The sequence below is a fragment of the Opisthocomus hoazin genome, chromosome 30 (assembly GCF_030867145.1).
Source record: "Opisthocomus hoazin isolate bOpiHoa1 chromosome 30, bOpiHoa1.hap1, whole genome shotgun sequence".
Lineage (NCBI taxonomy): Eukaryota > Metazoa > Chordata > Aves > Opisthocomiformes > Opisthocomidae > Opisthocomus > Opisthocomus hoazin.
In genome coordinates this window covers 3814657-3828945 of record NC_134443.1, presented here as the reverse complement: position 1 = coordinate 3828945, position 14289 = coordinate 3814657, and the positions used below count along the sequence as shown (strand labels likewise).

The following is a 14289-nucleotide window of genomic DNA, read 5'->3' as shown; positions in this document are numbered from 1 at the left end:
GTGGCACATGATCAAGGGTACTGGGGTGACCCATGGGACAGAGGTCATATAGGGGGGGGCCCAGGTCAGGAGGTGACACAGGGATGCAGGAACAGGGGTAGGGTTGGGGGTGACAGGAGGAGGGTGGCACAGTGGCGGGACCCGGGGCAACACTTTTAAGGGTGACCCAGGGGGGCAGGACCCATGGTGGGGGGAGGCCCAGGGTGACACAGAGAGCAGGAGGGAGATGATACAGGGGACAGGTCCCATGGGGGTGACACAGGGAGTGATCGGGGAAATGGTGACACAGGGGCAGGATCCTGGAAGGACTCGTCTGGGGGTGACAGGGGGTAACAGGGGGTGATCTGGGGACAGCACCCCTTGGGGCAGGGTGGGGGCAACCAGGTCACAGGAGCTCCAGGACACGGGGCCTGGGTGGCACAGGGCAGCACCCCAGGGAGTGGCACAGGGATGGGATGCAGGTGGATGGGGCTGGAGGGAGCGCTACAGGGGGGTGCTCAGGGGATGCAGCCGGGGAGGGCGCAGCGGTGACACAGGCAGGATCCCAGGGGAGGGCCTGGGGGACAGGGATGGAGCTGGTGCAGGGGACACGGGGGGACCCCGTGGGCACATGGCAGGATGAGGGGGACACAAGGCCAGACCGGGAGGCATGATGTGACCCGGGGCAGGTCCGGGGGAGCGAGCCGGGGCTGGTGCTGAAGGGCAGAATGGGGGGACACGCGGGGTGACACGGGTGGGTCTGGCGGGACAGACGGGGGCGACGCACGGGCGGGACCCCGGAGGGAGACGGGGGGGGCGCAGCCACGGGGTGACCGCGGGGACAGCGCGGGGTGACCCGATGTGACCCGCGGCACAGCCCACTCAGCGACCCCCGGAACACCCCGGGCGGGGGGTGACGTAGCCGCTGCGGGCCCCGCCCCCGTGACGCGCTCCCGCGGCATGGCCATATAAGGGAACGCGGCGCGCAGGCCCCGCCCCGCGCGGAGCCGCCGCCAGAGCCCGCCCCGCCCGCAGCCCCGGCGGGGGGGGGGCACCGGGCAGGGAGGGGGCTGCGGGGCACGAGGAGCAGCCCCGTGGAAATGGGGGGGGCAGCGGGAGTAGGAGAGGGGACACGGCGGAGGGGGGGCAGGGAGCACGGCCGGGCGGGAGGGGAAGGTGATGGGGGGGGGCCCGGGGCCCCGCAGGGGTGCAGGGAGCACCGGGACAAGGTGGTTGAGTTGGTGGGGGGCCGGGGGGAGTGGCAGGACCCTGGGGGCTGCGGGGCAGGGGGTGGTGGGCTCCCGTCCCCCGGCCGCACACGAGCCGCGCTGCTCTCACGCCTCTTTATTCCCGCCAGCAGCCGCCCGGCCCCGGGGGTCCCGGGGGGTCCCTAGAGCAGCGTGGCCACCTCGAGGCGCTCAGCGCAGCCCCCGCGGGGGCCCGGCCGCTGCTGCCGCTGCTGGGCCCGGTCCCTGCGGTGCCGAGGGGCCGCCAGCTCCCGGCGCGGGGCCGTGCCACGCTCCGGGGGGCCGCCCGCCAACGCCAACGCCTCCGCCGACACCGAGCTCACCGGGGAGGAGCCGCCGCTGGGCTCTGCGGAGAGACAGGCAGGGTCCGGCCAGGCTGCGTCACCCGCCGCGGGGTCGCCCACCGCGGGGCCACCCCGGGGCCCTGCCACCCCCTTTTCCCAATCACCTCGCCTCGGGAAGGGTGGGGCAGCCCCGTGGGGCCGCGATGGGCGGAGGGGTCTGGGGGTGCCACACTCACTCTGACACTCCAGATCGCACAGGGCGATGGCCGAGATGGGCCGTGCTGGGTCCCCGCTGCGGTAGAGCTGCAGCGCTTCGAGGATGTCCGACTCCAGGGCGAACTCTGCATCCCACTCGTAGTTCTCATCCACCGAGGTGTTCCTCCTGGGGGGATGGGCGTCAGGACAGCGGCCACACAGGCACCCCAAGGGATGGGGGTAGGTGGGGGCAGTGGGAGGTGGGTGCAAGGGCAGGCAGGGATGCTGCGGGGAGACCTGGGTTGGCCCCCAGGGGCAGGGACGGTGGGGACCCCATAGTGGGCTGTCCCCAGGGAGCAGGGACTAGGAAGCGGGGGGGGGGGGGGGGGGGGGTGGCAGCTGGTCCTTGCCAGGACACCCACGCCAAGTCCCACAGGACAGGCTGAGAGCTTGCCCTGGCATGAACCAGCTCGTCCCTGGCATCCTCCATGCAGCTCACCTCTTTCCGGTGACGCCAAGGGTCGGATCCGTCCTCGCCCTGCTCTCCTCTACTGCCAAGCCTCCTCTGTGCCAGCTGCCCCCATCCCCAAGTGGGGTGCCCAGGCAGTTGCCCCCCAGGGACGGTGCCATCGAGGGGGGTCGCAGGAAGGAGGCACTGCCCCGGCCGCTGCTCTGGCTGGTAAAACTGCCCCGTGGTAGCTTTTCCGGGGGGGCAGGATGCAGTGGCCTGCCCGGTGCCCAGCGGGGCTCTGCGGTGCTGGCTAAGGGCACAGCCTCAGTCCTGCTGCCATCGGCAAGGGGGTGGAGAGCTGGCTGGGTGGGGGGCCATGAGCCAGCGCCGGGGCTGGGGGAGCCAGGCCAGGCGGCAGTGCCGGGCAGCGAGGCCTTGGCAGGACCCACCGGCAGGCTGGGGAGCTTGAGGAAAGCAGCAGCTGGTGGGGAGGTGGTGTTGGCACATGTGTCAATGCAGTCTGGGCACAGCATCTGCCCCGCATGCGGCAGGGAGCCCTGACCCCCAGGCGGGGTGGGCAGCAGGCTGCTGGTGGGCTCTTGCTGGCTGCTGGCATGGCTGGGCTCAGCTGGCTCCTCCACGGGTGGCCAGTCCCCGTCGACGCACATCTCCTTGAAGAAGGGCAGGCTCAGGTACTGGAGGATCCCGCTCTGGGCCAGGGCACCGGCTGGCTGCTGGCTGCACCGGAGGCTGGGGCTGGGGGAGGCCGGGGGGCCGAGGGGTGGCTGGAGGGAGCCCTCGAGGGGCAGCGAGTCCCACAGGGTGCTGGCGGTGCTCTGGCAGGGCCCGGTGCTGCTGGGGCTGTCACGCAGCTCCTCCACAATGCTATAAGGCAGAGTCGTGGTGGAGGCCACGGGGCTGATGTTGGTGATGCACAATGCCATGGCCTCATCCACGGGGCTGCTGCTGCCGTAGTCAAAGTAGCGGCCCTGGCGGTAGCTGGCAGCCCGGGCTCTGTGGCGGGCCTGCCCCGTGGGCCGGGGGCGCAGCGAGACCCCCTTGTGCCAGATGGGCTGCTCCTCCTCCTCTGCAGGCAGCTGGAGGTAGGGCTGGGGCTGCAGCTCCAGGGGTTCCCGTGGGGTGTACGGCTCCTGCTTGGCATAGGGCAGTGCCCCAAAGCCGCTCTCCTGCATCCGTGTGTCAGTTTCCACCACGAAACGCCCGTCAGGGCCGCGGCAGATCCGCTCCAGGGGCACGTGCTCCCCGACATGGCTCTCATACACGGCGTACCCGGAGCCAGCCCCGGCGATGCTGAGACCCAGGCTGGTGCTGGCCTTCTCACCCCACAGCAGCGTCCGGTGCAGGCTCTGGTAGGGGGACGGCTGCAGCTTCGGCTTCACGGTACTGTCTGGGCTATCAGAGCCACAAGAATTGCTGTAAGGAAGAAGTGAGCTGCTGCAGCACACCAGTCCCAGCTCTGGGCTCGTCTGGCTGCCCCCCATGCCAGGAGAGTTTGTGCTGGGCATCTGGCAGCAGGTATGGTGACCCTGCACCACTGCTGCAGGCTTGACAGACCTGCTCCTGTGCTTTCGGATCCTTTCTTCAGCCAAAACTCTCTGGAGGGAGCACCCCAGGGAAGCCCTACCCCATGGCACACCCTGACCCCAGCACCCTGCTCCTAAGACCCTCTGCAGCCAGCCCTCAGCCAACGGGTGGCGGGGGGGGCCGGCTGCCCCCCAGCCTGTCCCTCTGCCCCCAGCCAGCGGCAAGTGAGTGATGGGGAGCACAGCGAGACAGGGAGGGGCAGGGAGTGTGGCATGGCATGACTTACTGTGGAGGTGGAAGCTTCTTGCTGGGGGAGAGGACGAGTGGTGGATCTGGAAGGTCATGAGAACACAAGGGGATCACACAGCGAGCAACTCAAAGTGATGATGAGGAGACAGCAGCACCCACTCAGCCCTACTACAGCCCCTGGTGAGCCCCCCAGCCTCGGGCTGGCCCGTTCCCTCCCTGGGCACTGGGTCCTGCTGCCCTGCACACAATGCTTCAAGCTCTCTGCGAGCCCCACGATCCAGGTGCCTGCACCCAGCCAACCAACTCCTACCTTGCCTTCGTTTCTGGATGCGGGCAGCACGCCGGCGGTTCATGATGCAGGCGGCCATGGTGCTGAAGATGACAGCAACGCTGAGGAAGCAGATCCCCCCAATGATCCCAGCCAGCACCGGCTGCGGCAGGAGCTCCGGCAGCTGGGTGCGAGATGGATACACCTCCATGCCTGCGTCAGACAGGAGACATCGTTAGGGGCTCGGTTACCTGCAGAGCACACCAGCACAGCGGGCACAGCCTCCCTTGCATCACCAGCACCACAGGGATAAACAGCAAAGCTCTGGCTCTCTCACCCATCAGGGCTGGTCTCCCTTTGGGCACACTCATGCTCTTCACCGTGCCAGGCACCAGGAGCAGGGATGCTCTGTGCAGAGCTCTCCTGTTACCCCGTCCATGAGACTGAAGTCACACCAGATGTGCATGTGGACATGGGCATTCCCACAGCCTTAGCTTTGGGGGTCCTGCTCTGGGCTCTGTGTCCCTTGGTCTAGCAGCAGGGACACTTGGCAAGGGGAGCAGCATGAAGGAGTTTCTGTTCAGGAAGGTCCTAGACCACGCCGGGCACTTTACACCCCTGATTTCTGTCCCCAGGGCAGGAAGAGCAAGTGGGTGGCAGCCCAGGCCCTACCTGCTGTGGAGACGTTCACCGTATTGCTGGGATCGCTGATGTAGCTGCCAGCAAAGGCCACCAGTCGGAACTCGTAGAAGGCGTCCTGGGGGAGCAGAGGGCCATTAGCCTTGTTGGCACGGCGGCCAGCCAAGCCTCAGCTCACATGGCTGCAGAGCAGGTAGCAGTGACGCAGATCTGACCTCCTCCCTTGCTGTGTGCCCCCCAGAGCTGCCCCGCAGCCAGGGAGCACCCCAGTGAGATTCTTACCTTGATGAGTCCTGGCACCAGGACCTGGGTCTTCGTGCTGGGGATGGAGCGGTCCAGCACCTCCCAGCCGCCCTTGTCCTGCCGCAGCTCCAGCGCGTAGCCGCTCAGCGCCACTGAGAACTGAGCCGGGGGCTCCCACCGCAGCAGGACCCCACGCACAGTCTCGTTGGCAGTCAGAGCCTGTGGCGGGGACAGGAAGATGCGCATGGTCATGGCCGGCGGCTCTGGAGGCACTGTGGTCATTGGGAAGCCTGAGGAGAAAGGGGACACCAGTGTGGGAGCTGATGTGGGGGGACAGCGGGGCAGAAACAGGAGCCTCCCAGGTGCCTGAGGGCTCTGGGGGGACAGAGGCTGCTTTGGGGAGCACACAGGCCCCCTCTTACCCCTGGGCACGGAGGTGACAATCTGGCTGAAGGGGCCACTGCCCAGCTTGTTCTGGGCCAGGACGCTGAACTGGTAGCTCATGTCTGGCTGCAGATTCTTCACCAACAGGTGCTGAGCCCCCACTGGCACCGAGAGTGACACCCACTCATGATGGGGCCGGGGCAGATGCTTCACCCTGAGTAGATGTGCGACTCGTGAGGCCAGAACTGAGGCCCCAGGTGGGACACCAGACCCTGCCCACAGTGGGGACTCACAGCGGTGTGTACCAGACGCTGAACCTCTGGAAATAACCCCCGTCAAACCCTGGCTCCCAGGAGATGTTGGCTGCCAGCAGGAGCGGGAGCACAGAGACGTTGGTGACAGCGTGAGGACTGGTACCTGGGAGGAGAAGTAGGCAGAAGACTTATTAGACTGGGCAGCTCAGACAATGCAGGCGTATTTCCATCCCTTCTAGCACAGGGAGGCTGGTGTCATCTACCCCAGAGCAGCCCAGCACCCATGGCATCTGCCCACCGGGGACAAGTGGCTCACCCAGTACATGGACAGAGGTGGTGGTGCTCACGCTGGCCACCTGGTTGGTGGCCGTGCACTCCCAGACCCCGTGCTGCTCCTTGACGAGCGGGCGGAAGACGAGGCTGCCGTTCCCATCCACCCGGGCACTGCTCTTCCCTGCACTGCCCACCTGCATGGTGAGGCACAGACATGCTGATGGTGGGCAACCACCCAGGGCTTGGACAGCCAATGTGATCCACCACCCTGGGGCTGCTTTAGGAATCAAGGGGCAGGATTTTGCCCTGGTTTCTTAGACGGCAACAAAAGCAAACTACCCTGAGCCCCTTCTCCTGAAGGAACCAGGAGAGATGTGACCCTGTAGCATCTGTAGGGACACGGACATGGGGACTGCCCTAAAGTGATGCCCCAGAGGCCAAAAGCAGCGTCCACCTACCAGGAGGGCTCAGCTGGTTCCCCAGAGCAGCGGCTCCTACCTTCAGCCAGGTCACAGTTGGGGGAGGATCCCCGTGGGCGGCACAGGGGATCACCAGCTCCCGGCCCACCTCCTGGAAGTATTCCTCCTTGGGGCGCACTGTGAAGGCAGGGGGATCCTGGAAGACAGGCATGCATGGTGCGGGGCTCCGCAGCAGGCGGGAAGGGGCACAGACCTGCAGCAGGGCAGGCCAGTGGGCACACAGGGCACCTGGGCTGCTCGGCACAGCATGGTGGGAGCACCCCGGACGAGGGGCTCGGGCAGCGTGCCCACCTGCCCAGCCTCACCTTCAACAGGACATGTGTGGGCCGGGACTCGCCAGCGGTGCCGTAGCTGTTGTACGGGGTACACGTGTATGCTCCCAGCACATCGTCGTTTCCCATCGCAATGATGATGGAGCCATCTGGTCTCACGGACCAGCCAGGGAGCTGGGACAGGGGAGCATGGGGTCAGGAGAAGGGGCTCAAGGGGTGGGAAGGCAGGGGCGGATGCAAGCGGCGGTACCTTGTCCAGCTGCAGCGGGCGCCCGTCCCTCATCCAGCTGACGGAGAGCAGAGGGGGGTTGGCCCTGGTGGGGCAGCGGATCACACCCTGCATCCCCTTGGGCAGGTGGGTCTCTGGGAGCATGGTGGTCACCTCTGCTGGATCTGTGAAGAGAAACGGTGCCAGGGCCTGCGTGAGGGCAGCAGGGTGCTGGGATCCCCATGGTAGCTGAAGGGGCACCCCCTTGCCACCGTGGCCTGTGGGGATCCCTCTGGGCTGGCCCAGCAGGGCCTTTCCGTGAGTGGAGCTGGTGACAGCGTGGCCCAGGCTCGTGAGGGACTGCAGGACTCTTACACAGCACTGTGATGAAGGCTGAGGCAGAAGGTGGCTTCCACAGCCCGTTGCTGGGGATGCAGGTGTATTTGCCGGCATCGTCGGGGGTCGTTCGCTGGAGTAAGAGACTCCCGTCCACCAGGATGCGGACCCGAGTCTGGAGGCGGCTGCAAGGGAAGGGGAGTGCAGTGGTGAGCAGTGTGGCTGGGACCGACCCCACTGCCTTGGGATGAATGACACCCCACTCCACACACCCACCCAGCCAATCGTGCTCAGATCCAGGCTTTGCAGGGCCACAGCAGCCTGTCAGCCCCAACACTGCCGGCAGGAGACCATGGCCGCCTCGGTGTCATCCCCATCCCTGTTGTACCTGAGGTGGAAGACATTGCTGCTGCCCTGGAACCAGGTGTAGGTGAGGTTTCCCGGGTACGCCTCAGCCTGGCATGCCAGAAAGGCATCTTGGGAAACGTTGACAGTGACGTTCTGGGGTGGCACCACGATGACAGGTGGCCCTGCAGCGTGGGGCAGAGGGGATGATGAAGGCTGGGGACAGGGGACGGCCCCAGCTGCTCCCAAAGCTCGTCATACCTGCGCCTATCCCAAAACCAACCCCCGTGACGTGGCTCCCTCCGTGCCCTGCAGTAGCAGCCAGTGGGGTGGCCCACGTGGGCAGGGCTGGGACAGCACCTGCTCTTACCCTGCACGAGCACACGGGTGGTGTGGGTAATGGTGCCCTCCTTGCTGGAAGCATGGCAGGTGTAGGTGCCTGCGCTGGCACGCTCCACAACGGCGATGCTCAGTGTCCCATTCCTCACCTGCAACGGCATCGGTCACATGGCATGGCCACCAAGGGACAGGACATGCTCAGGAACATGGTGCTGTCGGCAGCGCTGGTGGCAGCAGGTGGGTGCCACCATGGTGGGGCTGGGCGCCTGCTCTCTGGCCAAGCAGTTGCATTGCTCTGGTGCATCGCACTCTGGCCGAGATAGTGGACACACTGCAGCGGGGATAAGCACTGGTTTGCCATTCTCACCTGCACTGCGTCCCCACTCTGGACAGCCAGGTTGCTCCTCTTCCAGATGACAACAGGCTGGGGGTTGCCGACGGCTGTGCAGGTAAGACTCAGCGTGTCCTGGTCCTGCACCTCCACAAATGCAGGGGGGGTCTCCAGGAAGGTGGGGGGTGCTGTAAAGACGAGTCCAGACCCTCATCCCCAGGTCCGGCTCAGCTGGTCTTAGAAGACCAGTGGATCCAGTCCCAGCCCTGCGAGATCTTGGCTGGTGCTGGGCTGTGCAGCAACCAAGGGTGGGACCAACCAGTACCGTTTATGGTGAGGTGGATCCAGGTGCCGTTCTGGAAGTCAGCATCAGCGCTGTGCCGGTCGAGGAACAGCACGCGGCACTCGTACCAGCCTTGGTCCTCAGCGCGCAGGAGGTCGATGCGCAGCGAGGCGCCTTCCTCGATCCGCACGCGACCTGCGCACCCAGAAGCGGCACCGTGGCCACCGCTGCCGGCCCAGGGACAGCCATGTCCCCGGGCTAACCCCACCCCGGGGCACCCGCCCAAGAAGCACTCGCCCCCGCTGCGGGCTCAGTGGCTTCCCCAGGAGCAGGGCTGGCTGTCGCGCTTGGCAGTGGCCAGGCCGCGCTGGGGCTGGTGTCATGGGACAAAAGCCATGGCGGAGGTTGGTCACACCAACATTTCACACCACAGCTCTTGCTGGTGTCAGGGAAACGGGGGGCAGACATGGCAGTGGGCTCTGCCACCCGCCCCTGGGCAGCCTCAGCAGGAACCACGCAGTGCCCAGCCAGGTGGGTCTGTGCATCCCGAGCGTTGTCCCCAGCAGCTGGGCCAGAGAGCGGGTCCCACTGCCCCCTGTCCCGCCCCGAGCTGCCAACCGCTCTGCAAAACCCCTCCCTGCACCCTTCCCCCTCGTCTTTCAGGGACCCTTCCCCCGCAGCCTCGGCTGCCCTTTCCCTGGCTGCCTCACCCGTAGGAGCCCTGCTAAGCCCCAGGCACCCCCGCACCATCCCCTGTCCCCGCAGCACAGGTCGGGGGTCAGGCCAAACCCCTCGCCCACCCCGTGTGGATGGGGACCACAGACCGCTCCACGGGGGCGGGGGGCTCTCCTGGGCCGGGGGGCCCTCGCCGCGAGCAGGCAGCAGCCCCGCGCCCTCTTTGATGAGGAGGAGGATAAGGGCGCGAAGCACAGCTCGCACGGCCCTTTAATCCCCCGGGCTATTATCAGAGCCATAATCGGCTCAGCCGTGCAGCGGGCAATTGGCTCAGCCCCGGCCGGGGTGCACAGCCAGCGCACCCCCTGCCCCACCGTGGGCACCCACGGCCCAGAGAGCTGCTCCACGCTGTGGACGTGGCTTTAGCCCCAGGTGGGCCATAGGCTGGGGTGGCCTTGCCTCTAACACGCCACGGCGGGACTGCAGCCACAGCAGCGCTGCACACAGCTTGTGGCACCGGAGCGGCTAAAGATGCTCCCGCCGGTGTCACAGAGCTTCCCAGGACAAGAAACTTCCCGAAGCATTTCCAGCAAAGCAAGTTTGGCCAAACTTCCCTCCTCACCCCACCAGCTCTACCCAGGAGCTCGGTGTCGTGGTGGTCCCCATGTGCTGCCCAAGCCACCAGAGCCCAGGCCAGTCACTGCACGGGTGCTGCCGGCAGTGGGAAGCTGCATCCCGCCAGACGAGCCTGGCGAGGAGGAGGAGGAGGAGTGGTGGGACCCGGGCAGGCTGGTTTGGGCACAGAGGCTGGGCAGTCGAGGGATGGGATCACATGCCAAGTGCTGGGGCCATGCAGTCCTGTGCAAACCCAGCACACAGACACATGCAAACCTTTCCCCAACAGCTCCCAGAGCTTCTTCCAGCTTCTGCAGCCACCCTCCACACCTCCCACCCCTCCTGCTTCTCCCCACAGCCAGCTCCGACGCAGACCCACAACGTCTCCTGTGGCAGGAGATGTCAGGGACAGACGGGCACATCTGGGTGTCCTGGCAGCACTCCTCATGGAGCACGAAGCAACACCCCAGGCAAACTTTGGATGAAAAGGGGGTGGCAGGAGCAGGGGAGGGATGGGAGCCACGGCAAAAGACCTGTGGCACAAGGGGTCCTCCCACCCCCCGCCTCAAAGCCAGCTCCCATGCTGAGCCCCGGGAAGCAGGGCAGCCTCTGGGAAACCCCATCCCTGCCTGCAGCTGCCAGCTCACAGCCCCAGGAACCGGGCAGGAGCAGCAGGCTCCTGAACAAAGGTCCCTTTGGAATGATCAGAGTGCCCTGGAGATGCTCCCCAGCCTCCCCCTAAGCCCCCCGCCCCGGTCCCAGCCCCCTCCTCCTCTTCCACCACGCTGCCTGCCAACAACAAAACTGACAACAAAAACCCCGCTGCCCTCCAGACCAGCATCCCCCAGTGCCTGGCAACCGTCATTCAGAGGGACACAAAGGGGGCTGCAGCCCCAGCCGCTGTGCTTTCTGCCGGGGATGGGGTGCCCCAGCAGGTGGCCAGGCCACGGACCACCGGCCCCGCTCCAGGCCAGCCGATGGCAGAGGACAGTGGCATCTGGAGAAGAGCGGACCCTGCTCCCCCAGGCGATCGAAGGGCTCTCATGGAGGTGGCTGCAGCCCACCCCGTCCCCACGCTGCCCCACGAGGGACATGGGTGACAGCAGGGGCTCCCGTGGCCCCTCTGCGTGACACCTGACCTGCGCTGCCTGGAAAGCGCTGGACAGAGGGGCTGCCCTCGCCCTTACCCGTGCCTGTGGCCCCTGCCCTTCCCTCTATCTCTTCCCAGCCCCCAAAGGATGGAAAACAAGCACCCCGCTGCCATGGTGACAGCCATCAGCCCCCCTGCCCACCCACCTCGCCCTCAAGCTGTGCCGGCAGCAGGGATAAGGGGGAGGGCCAAGGGCAGTGCAGGCAGGAGCAGGCAGGATGCTGCCAGGCCCTTTCTGGGTAACCGGAGCTCCTGCAGCTGAGGGGCCCCACAACGCTGGGCTCAGGTAACAGGAGCCCAGCCCGGGCCTCCTGGGAAAGCAGGTGCCTTGCTGTCACCAGAGTGTTTGTTGTCACCACCGGTCCCACGGAGCCAGCTCGGGGCTGGCTGTGGAGCAAAGGTGTCCCCGGGCGTGGGCTGGGAGCGGGAAGAGGCCGAGGCGTGCTCCGAACTCGGTCTCCTCCTGCACAGCCTAGGAAGAGGCAGCATCGCTGTCTGCAGCCAGGCAAGAGAGGGGTTGGCTCAAGCCTCAGCATGCGGTGCATTTTTTAGACAAGGGCCAGTTTTCGTGCCTGACCCAGTCACGATCCGGCGCTCCAGCCCTCCCCATCCCATCCTGTGGGAGGATTTTCGTGTGTTGCTGCCAGAGGCTTTTGGGGCTGGGCTCAGCCCAAAATGCCAGCCAGCTGCCAGCCCTTCCTCTCCTCCCCAGCTTCCCCATCCTCAAGGGATGCTCCTGTTGTCTTCACCAGCATGCTTGCAGGCATCCATCAAGGTCTGCCACTGCTTCACTTTAAATATCCTGTAAGGAGGAGAATATCCCCCTCCCACGCCGCAGCCCTTCCCCAGCACAGCTTTGCTCCAAATCCCAGCCAGCCCAGCACTGCCAATTAGCAGCTTCACCAAAATCCCCTCCCCAGGCTCAACCTTCAAGCGACCCGCATGGGCTGAGGCAGTGGTGTGGCAGCGCCCAGGTGGCCGAGGCCTCTGGCACAGGGCGTCCCAGTGTCACTGGCCCCAGTCCGGCAGAGCAGGGAGGACAGGAAAGTCAGGGCCGCACAGCAGGCATTGCCACAACGCCGCAACCCGGGCACAGGCAGGTGGGTGCTCAGCCATCCCCATGCTCAAGTAGGTAGCGTTGGGCGAGGTCCCGGCAACCAGAGGCCACAGTGATGGCTGGCATGCTGGGAGGCTCCGGCCTGGGGAGCTTCTCCCACCCTCTGCCCGGGTGGGGATCCCTCCCACTGCCAAGCTGGGCCAGTGGCTCTGTCTCCCCTGCGAGCTGAGCATCTGTATCTCCTCTGCCTCCTTCTCTGGCCATCCCTGGAGCTGCTGCACAAGGAGGGGACTCTGCGCGGCTGCGGGACCTCCCCAGCCCCACAACATCCCCTCCCACTGCCCAGGGCTGGAGGGAGAGCTCTGTGCTTCCCCACTGCCCCGGGAGCGTGATTAATGCGGTCTGACAGCAGCAGCCCTCGGCTGGGGCCCAGCCAAGGAGAGCAGGGATGCAGGATACCGGAGCCAGCCCTGCCAGCCTCACTGCTGCCCATGCCAGTCCCAGTCCACAGGCTGGGGCCACGAGGCCCCCCCAGGACACCACAACCACCCCCCAGGTCAGGGCCCGGCCGTGGGACTTACCAATGTACTCCGGGTCCACCCGTGGTGAGTAGAGCCCAAACTTGATGAAGATGGGGAGGACGAAGCCGAAGCGGACCCACTCGATCACATAGAGAGGTGGACGGGCCTCGTGGGCGTCCAGGAGGTCGCAGCCCAGCACCGTGCTCTCCCCAACACGTCCCACCACGGCCTGGGACTCGCTCTGCCCGCTGCCTGCCGGGACCAGGGCAGGAGGGGTGAGCCCCGCCAGCGGGACGAGACCCTGCCCACCCCCGCGCCCTCCCGCCCGCCGACCCCCCGCCGGCCCCGCGGCGTCGGGAGCGGCACCACGTGCGCTGCCCCCGCCGCCACCCGCTTCCCGGGAGCCCGGCACCGGCCAGACCGGCCGCGCCGGCAGCGCGGCCCCTCCCGCCCCGGCCCCGGGCTCCTGCCCCGGTCGGTCCCCCCGCCCCGAGCGGGCCGGCGGCCCCTTACCGTCCGCGCCGGCGAGCAGGCTGAGGACGGCGGCGCGCAGCCACCACCGCATAGCCCAGGTGCCCCCTCAGGCGGCTCCCGCAGCGGCCCCGGCGGGACGTGGCGGGCGGGCGGCGGGTCGCCGGCGGCCAGCAGTTGGACCACCGGGGGCCGACACCTCAGAGCCCGCGGATCGGCGGACTCCGCCGGGCTGCCCACGGCGCACCGACCCCGGGCGGGGGGCGCTGGCGGCTCCAGGACCCTCCGCTCCTCATGCCCGTCCCGCGAAGCCTCAGCTCGGCTCCCGCCGCCGCCGCGGCCGCAAACAAACCCGCGGCCCCGAGAGGGGCCGCCCCGCGCCGCCCCCCTCGCCCCGCCCCCGCCGCCCCGCGCCGCCCGTTGCCACGGGGACAGCCAATCGGCAGCCCAGCGTCGGGCGCCCCCCGAAGCGGCCAATGGCGGAGCGGGGCAGCGGGAGCCGCGAGGGCTGCTGGGAGCTGTAGTTCCGGCGGGAGCGAGGCGGACACACTTGGGACAGTGCTGTGGGCGCGGGGGCGCGAGACAGCCGTGGGACACGGGCACGGGACGTGGTCCCGGCCAGGAGCACTGGCAGTGCACGGCGCCCACCCAGGCTGCTGCAGGCTGAGCCCCACTGCGCTGAGCTGTGCCGTGCCGTGCCGTGCCATGCCAACACTGCACACAGCCCCACAGCCACGTGCCAGCACGGGGCACCACTGTGACCGCCGCCATGCCAGGGCTCCCCACCTGCCCTTCCCCACCCTGGCCGTCACCTCGCTAATCCCCTCCTAAACACGTCCCTGGCGCAGGGACGGCCACTGGTGCGGTGTCTCCATCCCTCGAGGCTGAGCTGGAGCTGGGCTGCCCGCCAGGCCGGGGGCTCTCGAAGGCCTCCTGGGACAGGGGCTGACCAGGGAGGGGACATCCCCCGCGTCCTGCCGCCACGATGGAGCCCAGCATTGAGGGCCAAGCACGGCCATGCCTGACCATGTGCGCCGGGCCAGGCCCTGCTCTGCGGCACCACCGAGTCCCGGGAGCAGTGATGAGCGCTGGGCTGGGGATGCTGGGGCAAAGCCCCCCCATCCCAGTCTCCCTTCCCTAGGACAGGGGGGGTCCGCGATCCCCCCCATCGGCCCGGCCCGGCCTGGCCCCCTGAG

General features: G+C 67.4%; 1 protein-coding gene across 2 annotated transcripts; it reads right to left on the bottom strand.

The window, feature by feature from the left end:
• Positions 1-1298: 1298 nt before the first annotated feature.
• IGSF9 (immunoglobulin superfamily member 9) lies at positions 1299-13457 on the bottom strand. 2 transcript variants are annotated; one of them, XM_075445391.1, is made up of 20 exons: positions 13136-13457; positions 12683-12874; positions 8647-8799; positions 8358-8509; positions 8022-8139; positions 7695-7836; positions 7346-7491; positions 7013-7155; positions 6796-6936; positions 6510-6683; positions 6055-6205; positions 5778-5901; positions 5523-5698; positions 5140-5390; positions 4891-4975; positions 4261-4431; positions 3988-4033; positions 2205-3590; positions 1747-1892; positions 1299-1572 (listed from the first exon to the last, which is right to left on the bottom strand). In XM_075445391.1, exons 1-20 carry the CDS (start codon positions 13185-13187, stop codon positions 1370-1372), a joined length of 4152 nt encoding a protein of 1383 aa, XP_075301506.1. In that variant the 5' UTR covers positions 13188-13457; the 3' UTR covers positions 1299-1369. The 2 variants fall into 2 exon arrangements, with proteins under 2 accessions (XP_075301506.1, XP_075301507.1); XM_075445392.1 differs by having other exon boundaries at positions 1300-1572; positions 6510-6626.
• Positions 13458-14289: the final 832 nt, after the last annotated feature.

Bases quoted from the DNA above. Each gene is read 5' to 3' on its own strand.
- IGSF9 (XM_075445391.1), bottom strand. From the start codon at position 13,187: ATGCGGTGGTGGCTGCGCGCCGCCGTCCTCAGCCTGCTCGCCGGCGCG. The intron at 7,492-7,694 runs GTACAACAGGGA...CTTCCCTTGCAG, and splicing joins AGCAATGTCTTCCACCTCAG to CCGCCTCCAGACTCGGGTCC. The intron at 6,206-6,509 runs GTAGGAGCCGCT...CTCACCATGCAG, and splicing joins CAACTGTGACCTGGCTGAAG to GTGGGCAGTGCAGGGAAGAG.